The sequence below is a fragment of the Acromyrmex echinatior genome, chromosome 19 (genome assembly GCF_024713525.1).
Source record: "Acromyrmex echinatior isolate Ae372 chromosome 19, ASM2471352v2, whole genome shotgun sequence".
In the NCBI taxonomy this organism is placed as follows: Eukaryota; Metazoa; Arthropoda; class Insecta; order Hymenoptera; family Formicidae; genus Acromyrmex; species Acromyrmex echinatior.
This window is the reverse complement of record NC_141870.1, coordinates 2047483-2058842: the sequence shown is the minus strand read 5'-3', so window position 1 is coordinate 2058842 and position 11360 is coordinate 2047483. Positions and strand designations below refer to the sequence as shown.

General features: G+C 29.6%; 2 protein-coding genes across 5 annotated transcripts in view; both read right to left on the bottom strand.

Annotated features, from left to right (window-relative positions):
- Positions 1 to 75: 75 nt before the first annotated feature.
- On the bottom strand, positions 76 to 6099 carry LOC105147777 (alpha-tocopherol transfer protein-like). The gene is made up of 6 exons (XM_011059028.2): positions 5950 to 6099; positions 3650 to 3788; positions 3104 to 3263; positions 2878 to 2983; positions 1895 to 2258; positions 76 to 1605 (listed from the first exon to the last, which is right to left on the bottom strand). The coding sequence occupies exons 1-6, from the start codon at positions 5971 to 5973 to the stop codon at positions 1454 to 1456; spliced, it is 945 nt and encodes a 314-aa protein (XP_011057330.1). The 5' UTR covers positions 5974 to 6099; the 3' UTR covers positions 76 to 1453.
- Positions 6100 to 6639: 540 nt separating this feature from the next.
- LOC105147776 (uncharacterized) overlaps positions 6640 to 11360 on the bottom strand; it is a 36291-nt gene continuing 31570 nt past the window's right edge. For 3 of the 4 annotated variants that reach the window (XM_087416232.1, XM_087416233.1, XM_087416234.1), the window contains 6 exons: positions 11132 to 11285; positions 10697 to 10885; positions 10029 to 10309; positions 9512 to 9805; positions 9026 to 9057; positions 7622 to 8846 (listed from right to left, as the gene is read on the bottom strand). In XM_087416232.1, coding sequence (XP_087272358.1) covers positions 8837 to 8846; positions 9026 to 9057; positions 9512 to 9805; positions 10029 to 10309; positions 10697 to 10885; positions 11132 to 11285 — 960 coding nt within the window. In that variant the 3' untranslated portion in view covers positions 7622 to 8836. The other variant, XR_015548318.1, reaches the window with a different exon arrangement.

Genomic DNA, 11360 nt, shown 5'->3' with positions numbered 1-11360 from the left:
ACGAAAACATTGCTATATGAGTCACTTACGTAGTACACAAAAAATCTGTCTGCGTTCGATATTGATTGAGGAAAATTGTTCTTTTTTTTTAGGATTTATTTATACAAATTACCTACTAATATTGACAGGGATACAGCTACATCTTTCATTCTGGAAGACTTTGTTCTCATTTCTTGAGATAGAATATCGATAATGAATATCTGAAGTCATCAAAAAACATCACGTTAATGATAGGTACATGTCAGTGCGCCGCATTTTTGCACGTTTACGAGTGCAAAGAGAGAAATCGCCGACGATTCAAGCAAAGAATGTATAAAACTATAACTTGTTTATATTGCTACATTTATGGCTCACTACGAAATTCAGCATTACTCAATTTCCAAACATTATTGCATATTTTACTAATGACATGATAATAACAATATATAACTTTAACTCTAAAACGTCTCACTATGGAAACAACACATTTAGATCCAACCCAATTTGATTGCTTATTACTTTTATAAAAATAAACATATATTGTAATCAATTTTTTCTCAATCAAAATGAAAGACATTAAGAAATATAATGGTACCAAATAAATGTTAGATATCTTTATTAATAAAAAAGTTACAAGCAATCAAAAAAAGCATTGAAAAGGTACTGGAAAAAAAAAGCTGAATATGCCATATTAAAAAGGCGTTTTAGAGTTATTAATGTGCATTTATATGTATGTATGTATAAAAGTGCGGTATATTCTAACGTACTGCTTGACTAAATGTTATATCACAATATTTCTATATTGAGATATTATCCTTTTTAAGAATCAACTTTGGCAATAAAATTTCTAAACTTAATTAATTTAGAAGACAAAGTAAAACATAATTTTTATGTTTCGCCATTAATATGATTACATATATAAAGTACTTATTATTTTATTATATAAAAAAGAATATTAAAATTTGATTATTCTATGTATGTGCCTTGAATAAAACACAAATGGTATTATCTGAAAAAAGTCGATGGAGAGGAAAGCTGGATAAAAAAAAAATATCTGTATAAAAAAGGTAAATTTTGTTTTCTTAGATTCTTTAAAATTATCTAATAAATTATAATCAATGACGTGACGTCTTCAATTATAAAAATAAATAAATTTAAAAAATGAAAAATATTAATATTTTGTTAATGAATCATCTCTATCATTTTTTTGGCAAGCTTTTTGATAAAAATATATTATGTTTTAACTATATAAGTTATACGAATTGAATCGCGCTATTTTAAAGATACTCGATATCGAGCACAGTTCGTACAAAAATTTGCGATACATTTGTAATCGTTTGAAACGGAAATGCTTCAGCTTTCATCGTGGACGAAGTTTATGATCGATCGACATCGAAGTTTACGCTGACGATCTGGTTAACGACTGCCGTTGGCGGTGATTACGCCATAACGATTTTGGATCGCGTTAAACGACTTAATCGATCGATAACTGCCGGAAGGATCCATCAAGACCAAATAGGTCGTCTTGCGTCTTTGGTTTACCTGGTCGTAAAGCCTCGTTAGTCTTCATAGCTTCCTGCTCCGCGAACCACGGCCCGTATTCCTCCAATTTCTTCATCCACATGTCTGAAAGATAAAGAAAAAGAAATGATATTAGTTAGAGAAATAATCTTAAAGTCTTAAAGATATTTAAGTGTGATGTTTTCTATATGTGCATATTACTATTTTAATAACAACTATTGTTATTATATCTCACTTTGATATTATATGCCGGATGTCTCACAAATTTAATAAAGAAAATTTAATGTTTTTTTTTCTCAAAGTATTCAAGAGACTAAAAAAAAATTGTGTTTGAAATTAAGTTTCAAAATGCACTCTAAATTCCAAATAAATAGAAATAGTGAAATTGACGTGCCATGTATATTCTGGATGGGTCCAGCGTCGCCACCATATTCGGTCGGCAATATCTCTCGAGGTATGTAATCATATAGCGTCTTGATATCACTGTGCATGAAGATGCGATTGCGTATCTTTTCCTTCAGGAAAGGTTTGACAAAATTAAGGATTGTGTCTACGAGTGGACTGATGTTTATCACGTGCACTTCTTTTAGCTTCACTGGATATGCTTCCATTGCGCAGACCAGAAATTTCTTCACTAGAGATGGTGTAAACTTGGCAAAATGTATGGGCGTCGCGACAGCAGCGTCGAGAATGTAGACATCGCCAGCCACACCGTGTTCCTCCTCCTTCAGACGAATGTCGCCGATCATGAACACTGTCTTTAATGATAATAATGTCTGTTATTCTGATATCATGACACGAAATATTACATAAAGTATCGATGTGAAATAATTTTTAAAAATCGAAATCGATTTCAATTATAAATCGAGTTCAATTATAAACACTACAAATATAAAAAGAATTAAGAATAACGTGGTAAAATGTTATTTATGAACATCAGATTAAATTTACCGAAACAACATCGGTAAATGTATTTTTTAAGGGATATTAAGCACTAATACGAAAGATTGTGTTGTAAATAAGATTGATCTTTCATTTTTAAACATAACAAAATTTTACTGAAGAAAGCATTTCTGAATCCATATATGGTTTTGCTGAAGTATCTAAAAATTTAGCTACATACAGATCTGAAAATAATTTTTTGAACCATCCAAATAATTGTGCAGAACGCTCAAGCTGATACATCTAGAACATCAAAACTTTTTGGAGCACTGCTCATCATGTTTGAGCGTCCTACATAATTATTTTGATAGTCCAACAAAATTATTATCAGATTTGCAACTAAATTTTTAGATACTCAACAAAACCGTTGCTTCCGTATAGCCAAAATGTCTGTACAGTTTTGTCGAAATGAAATAAACCACAATAAACTTATACTTTCATAGTTTCCGGTATATTGGGAGTTGGTATGTCCTTATCGACTCCTCGCATGACGATCACTCTATATCCCTTGTGCGTCAAGCCTGGCAAAGGAGGTAGATGTCTGCAGGAAGGAGACGAAGAGTTAGAGGTGCCGTTTAGTTATAGGAGTACCGTTTCTTTCCGAATTTCAATATCTTAAACTATCGCCATATGTATACTATGTACAATTCGAAATCCTTACAGTAGCTTTGCTACTTCTTGCAGCGCCGGCATTGTAATGTCACGATTGGAGAAAAATTCAGGAACTATTGCACGCATCGTAAAGTACATGTCTAGTTTCCATTTGCATTTCTCCAAGGAAAACTTGCACCCACGTAGAAATGTCATTATTCTTTGATCATCTAAAAAGAGATAAGATTATATCATGATGACTCTCTCTCTCTCTCTCTCTCTCTCTGTATATCTATAGTAATTAATTATAATAACTAATTAAAAAAGAATCTATTTAAAGCCTACTTTAGATGATCTGTACAATTCATGTTAGAATTTTATTTTAAATATTTAAAGAGAATGAATAATGTATTAAAATAAAATGAAATGTAAATTAAAATAAAACATATATTAAAATTTTATAATATTATATATATGTAAAAATATAATGCGGTATGTAAAATTACAAATTAGATTCTTAATATCCTAAAATTTTGTGCAGATTGCCTTCACTATAATTATTAATTTTATATGTTTAACATATGTTTAACATATATTTAACAAAAATTACATGTACCGTCGAACTTAGGTAAATGCGGCTGCTTAGCGAGCCATTCTTTAATCATTTCGAGATCCTTATCGCGCGTTGCTACATTCTCATTCAATTCCACTCGTATCTGGTTAGACATTTCATCCGTAGGTTGTATCAACAGCATCTACAAACACAACAATCGCAATAAGAAAGTAGGAACATATCTATATGACATCAAATATAGACAAACAAATTCAAGGATTCCCTATAATCGAGCATTCTTATAATAAAAAAATATAAATATATGTGTCTCCCATTTTCAGGATTAGAAAGCGTAAAATTAAATTACTTGCAAAATAAATCCGACATCATCCCTACTGTATGCATAATGTCTATGACTCCTTTTCGGTTACACGTGTTACGCGCGTAATGTGCACTACAGGGATTGCACAACCGGTTGAGATACCCATCGTTCTTATGTCAGGAATTAATGCTGACCAAAGCGACTTGCTCAACGCGAACTTTCTCTAACTCGTCGCGGCTTCGTACGTAGAAGCCGAGAGAATGTTTCTTAATCTTTACCCCTTCTCGTTTCGGGAACGGCAGTATTTCGAAATTCATTTTTTATGACCCATTTAATCATATGAAAAAATTTATAAAATCATATTCTTGTAATTAATACAGAAAACTATAGGTTTATTCTCCGCGCAAAGTTCGAGAACAAAATACTTATTTAATTATAAAGAAAAAAAAAGAAATTTGAAGCTGAAAAAAGACAAAGTGAAAAACAAAAGATTTTTTTTAAATTAGAATAGTTATGGCGCAAGCGCTCTTGGTCACCAAATTACTATCGTGATTGTCTTTTCATAAAGCAGGAAAATTGGCAAGCGTGAAAGTCTGTAAGTATTCAAAACATTAGTGACAAGAGCATTATCCAAACACAGCAACGTCTGCAAAGTGCTAAAAATGCGCTTAAATATATTCTTTTTAGTTAAATTTTCTTTTTAGTTTAAATATATACTTTTTTAACATTTTGTAGACACTATGTTATTATTATCTGTACACCATCAAAGGATGTAATTTGATTACAATAGAAATGAAAAATTTATAATAATGTCAAATTAGTAAGAAAAAGAAAGAGAAAAAGAAAGAGAGAGAAAAAGAAACAAAGAGGATCTGATTTTGAATTTTAATTAAACATCAAAGGTTTAAAAAATTTTAATAGTAATATATAATTCTAAAAATATAGGAAAATTAATATTTAAGTAATATTTAAGGAAAAAAATTAATTTATAGATTTAAACTTATTCTCACAAATATAAAAGATCTTTAGTTTTTTTAATTTATAAACTATTAATTTTTCAACATTCTCATATGATTGTTTGATATACTATGATACAAAATAAATGTGTCGCGTCTGCAGTATATCTACAGTATATATCTGCAGACAAGTAAAAAATGCAGTATAGACAAAGAAAGCGTCGCAGTATAGACGACAAAAAATGTGTAAGAGTAAATGAAGACAACCTGGATTCTTAAAAAGAATCACCTTGTAAAAAAGTTAAAGAAAAATTCGAAGAGTTAAATAAGACATTGCGAATAATAATTATGGTTTCGCAATTAAATTTGAAATGTACAATTCCTTTTCTTTTTATTATATTTTAATATAAACATTAAGCGCGATATTTAACTCTCTATGAGTCCGAATAATTTTCAAATCACTAATAAATCGATATTTTATTATAATTTATTTAATTTCTTATCGCAAGATGATGTATACATCTTGATATATATAATGTATTTTTAATAATCATTAACATTCTGGATAGCAGTATCAATATATAATGTATTTTTAATAACCATTAACATTCTGGATAGCGGTATCAACTTTAATCTGAGATTAAAGCAAACCTGAACAGAACAAGTTATGACAAAATGAATCGGAAATGATTGAAAAATGACTTTTAATTATTTTGACATCATTTTGATATAATTTATTGTTCTGCTTGGAAATGCTTTTGCAAGCAAAATAAGTCATTATGATATGACTCCAAAATGACTCCAAAATGATCATTAAAAATCATTTTTCAATTATTTCCGATTCATTTTGTCTGCAGATAGACATAATTTATATTTATATGTTGATATTTGTTGATTTCATGTTATATAATTTTTTTTATAATCATAAAAAAAATCGGTCCATAGAAGATTAAAGCTTATTTCATTGAATGTAACTTTATAATATTATGTAGTAATATTAACGCGATATGATACGCATGCAAAATGATCTCGTGAGTGTTTCCCAGATGATTTTCATATATGTTATAAAAGAGAGCCAAACTTACCTTGACCGATGTGCAACACGACATTTGCAGGCACAGACACTCAACGTGCAAATGATCGCGGCAACGATGACTTTCGGATAGTTGCAGAAAGAGAAATGATCGGAGCCGCAAACTCGAGAGACGGCAAATGAACAACGGAGTGGGAACGATTACTTCTCGTGCGTGGACCGGTTCTCCTTTATATCATAGGGAAGCCCCACTCTTACTTTGCTTGTTACAGTACGCCGTAAAAGAAAATCTGATTGATTAGCAATTTTTTGGGCAAATTTTACTAACAAATTAGTCGAGCTCTGTTGATTCATGAGAGATAGTTAGAAGAAATTCCATTCATTTCGTGACGTAAAAGAATAAATTTTGTATGATACCAGAGACATTAAACAGAGCAAAGCAAATATTCACATATTATACAACGTCTGTGGGCGTTCTAAAAATATAATAGGCTGAAATTGGAAATTTTATAATGAAATATGTAGTCGTTTGTTATAAAATTCAAATTTTAGTGATTTTATATAAAGAATTTAACGTAAAGATTTTATGAGGAAGAGATTATTAATTAATTTCCAATCTTATTAAAGCGGAGTCACAACCCGTCCAAAGTAAGCCAACATTAGCTAGTATTATATACACACATGACATGTATAATTATTCATATGTAAATCAATATTTAGCGAGTGTAATGCATAAAATTGACGTACATTGGTCATGGCATCTGGAGCTAGCTAAAAAAAGCTAATAGAGTATAATTCAAAAGTATGATAAAAGTACATAATTTTTTACTTATTTATATGCGAGCCGCTTAAAGACACATTGATCGATTCTCAGAAAGAAGTTTCACATTTTATTGTTTATCAGAGCAAAAAAAGATGAATCACGTACGTACTAAAGCGGTCAGGCGCGCTCATCAGGCGAGAATTTTCACGTTATATAAACGTTACAATTTCATGAGTTTCTAAAATCACGGAATTATATTAAAGTTAGCTATCGCCATTCCTCGGTAAGTAATTGAAAAATTATTGCGATTGCGTATAATGAGTAAATAAATTCACAGGTATATTCGTGTATATTCTCCGATTTTCGTTGAAATCCACTATTAAGAAATAAGCTAATACATTTGTCCATTGTCATTCATTATATGAAAAAGAACCATATACAATAACGTGTTTACATATATAAGAAAACTGTTCTTATATTGACTTAATTAATGTCTTAGAAGAGACAAAAAATATCGACAGTTCTCTCTTTCAGCAAAGTATTCATATAATTGATTACATTACTATACACGTTAAAAAGTTAGAAAACGTCATATTAACGATTATTATCTGCCATTAGAGAACACTCTATAAATGCATTGCCTACCACTGCTAAGTTAATGTTGGCCTAGCATAATAACTATACGATTGATATCAACATTACATGCACAATTAGTCATATAAATGTAGGCTATTATTTAGCGAATGTATTAGCGTTAGAAAAAACAGTGAGAAAGAAGTAATCGTGCAAATCTGAAGAAATCTCAGAAGCTGCTTCAGTTATTTTCTATGTACAATTTTTATACAAAAAAAAGGACAAAATGACGAAAAGAAGTGACAAAAATGAAAAATATTACCTTTTTTTTTCTTTAATGTGAAGAGAAAAAGAGGGAAGATAAACCATTTAAGAAGTTTAGCTGAAAAGAGCAAGTCTGTATTCAAATATAAACGATATAATTGCGATATAATGATCAAATCGGAAAAAACGATATAATTGCGATATAATCTTCTTTTTTGTTACACGCATGTTTTATATAATTCTAATCGCTCTGTACATATCGTCAGATCAATCTATTATTAAATATGTTTTACTACACAATTTATTAGCAAATTTTCGAATGTATATTTATAGCCACGTAAGATTTACAAGATTAAATTTTCTTCAAAAAAATTCGGATTATTGCTAATGCGTGATCATGATAATTAACACAAACGAAATCGCAAGTCTTTGTTCTTGCGAATAATTAATAATTCTCAAGAATTTATTATTGACTTTCGCACGCTGCTAGTAAAGATAACAGTGATAATCGTACACTCGATTCTGTATCGCATTCACTTCCGAGTGCATAGAATCACACGTTGACTAACTCACACGGGCTGCACTCATACCCTCGTCTTACTTTCTTTCGCAGATACATGCGCCGTTGTTGCACCAGGGCACGATTACGCGAATGGCGACCGTCATAACTGAAAGATTTCGCGTGTGTATGAAATTACTGGTTGCAATTTCATATACATTCGCGTGCGATTTTGTAATTGACTGGAATTAGCAAGACGTGTTTATACACGCGGTAAATACTTGGCCCCGCACAAATATACGAAGCTAGTCAATCCTGTCTTTTTTAAATTGCCAATAGTAGATTAGAGTTCGCTTTTTTTGTCGTTAGATTTTAACGACAGCTTCACAAATTAGAAATTAATTTTCCTTTGGGAAAAATTAATTTCTGATGCTATCAGAGCAATTATTCATGTATTGCACAGGTAATTATTTAATTGTCAAAGTTTATTCGTGGATTTAATTGATATTGTAGCAACATAACATCGTAATTTTCTTTTCTTTCGAAAGCCCTATTCATCGAATATTATCTTTTATAATGCTTTTTCAAGAAAATATTATCAAAATTGTTGCTAATTCTCATCTATATTGGGTAAAATATAGAGGAATAAATAGAAAAAAAGATAAAGAAATAAAAACATATAAAGATGGAGTACGAAATATTATGTCTTTACATTTAAGATGTTATTGCGACTTTGGCGAGAATTGAGGTCATGGCACCGAGAACTGTACTGAGGTCACATGGTATTGTCTTCAATGAAGCCGAATTTCTTTGTATTTTTTCGTTGTTTTTCTTCAATGTTTACGGTGCTCTAAACAGAAGATATAAAACAGTCATTTTTATCCCAAAAATCAATAGACATATTTCCAGATCAGATTATTAAAAATTTGAAGCTAATCCTTATTGAAAGTCTTTGCTATTAACAATTTGTATTAATATTTCAGTTGAATATAATATAAACATAAAAGTTACACAAACATAGAAACCTACTTTGACGTAGTGCCATTCAGTTTATCCGTTTTCTGTACAAAAATGGAATACAATTAATGTATTTTAAATGATTATATATTATTTCATTAATTATTTCTTTATTTTATTTAATTAATTGCTCTTGTATTCAACAAAGTATTATTATTGTTATTTAAATATATGTCAAATATATTAGGTGTTGGAATTAATTCGTAGCGTTTTACAAGTGATGGGAAGTACTTTCATTAATGTATTTTTTAATGCTCATGTGAAATAAATAACATTCTTTCATTAAAAACGCTACGAATTAATTCCAACATCTAATATATTTATACAATTGTGTGCTCTACTTTTATCGATCTGTATTTTAAGACGTAAAATAATTTGTTGAATATATATTTATTGAATATATATTTATTGAATATATAAATAATAATATTGAACTTGCGACACAGATAAACAAGCATTATCATTATTTATTATTAAGACATGATTGGTTCACCTTACCAGTTTTTTAATGTTCGTATTTCTAACAACTCGCTTTTCCGCTGGCAATTCTTGCGAAATGATTCCAGTTGATAAACGTAACTTAATTGGAACATCGCGTCTTTGTCGATTCATACATTCGGTATCATAACAATTGCTTGTAATTATAGCTTTTTTTATTAGAATTGGTAGCTCATCAATAACTCTTGCTTCTTGAAAAATTCGACAATTCGGTCCTTGTGCAGCAAATGAAACGGGTATTTGGTCTCCAACACAGATTTGCGTTACGATTAAAAGAGTGTTCTTTACAGAAGTCTTCATTGATTTAAGAAAACATTATAAGTTTATTAATATTTATAAGAATGTAATTATTTTTTATGTTTATTATATTTATGTATTTTTGATTTCGGCGTTTAATTAAAATTTAACGAAAATATTTAAATAAAAAAAGAACTGCTAAACTACATTTTATATTTCTCTGAATTATTTGCGAGTTTAATGATCTTATTGACGTCTTATTGACTGAAGCAGTAATTACTTCGCGTTGAAGGAGATCAATAGCGGCGGTTCCCTCACTTTTCGGCACGACGGCGACTAACATGTAACCTTTATCGTTTGGAATAGATTTCAGCTCTCTGATGGTTTTCTCGATTAAATTAATCGCAGTCGATTGAAGAAAGGATTGTTTGCGCGAAGAAAATTTATTCTTGAACACACCATCGTTCTTGTGCAATGATTCAAGTAGAGAACGAAAAAAAGCCATTCTTATTTTGGACAATATATCAAAAATATCCCATGTGGTATCATAATTCAAATCTCCTAATAAATAAAAAATTTGTTTCTTTATCTTTTCCTTTATTTTATTATAAGTTAATTAAAGATTATATTTTACGTCAAAATAACTAAAATGTCAACTTGTTATATTTTGTATAACATATATATCTTTTTATTTACACTTAGGATTAAAATAATCAAAATCTAATTTAATATATCATCCAAGATATTATTTTATATCTTATATTTTATGTCTCGTATTTGGAATTATTCTTAAAATTATCAGAATTTCATGTTTCATATTTGTTTTTTACTGTCTTTTAGCTTATTTTTCTTAATCTTTAATTAATGTGATCTGTTGTGAATCTTTTCATCTTTATTAAAATATTCATGTGAAATATTTTTCTTTAATTACATCCATTTCTGACTCACCGTCTGTCTTTGAATCTTCCGCAATCGAAGGGGGAACGGAACTTATCCGATCGTTAAGATCGATTACTTGCCAACCGTCGTTGAAATCGCGTTTGCTTTTACGCAATTCTAACTTTGCATTACTCTTATTTGAGCTAGACTCGTATTTAGGAAAAAATGGGATCGAGAAGTTGCTGCTGGAAACTGCACCTGTTGCATAAAATCAAAATCAAATTAAATTAGTAATTAACATAATGAATGTTGGAAGAATACATTGATATTTTTATATAAGAATACATTATAATATTTTTTAATTCTTAATTATTTTTTTTTAATTCTTAATTCTTAATATTTTTTAATTCTTAATATTTTTCTTTCGTGTTAATATTTTTAAAAATTTCAATACATGAATAATTGCAATAATTTAATAAATGTATTTTTTTCCTTTTTTCAAACCTGTTGTCATTCCTCTTGTATGTGTCGCCCAGGATAACAACTCTTCGATATTCGAGAGAAGGATATGCTCGCAATTGCAATCTTTTTCCTTCTTTTCAGAAATGGACGCGTTATCCATAGAGAAATTAGCATTCTCGATCTTGTCACGACAACTCTATAAATTTCATTTAACACAATTCGAATTTAAACTATAAATAAGCTTTAAAAAGATTGTATCGTATTATATATT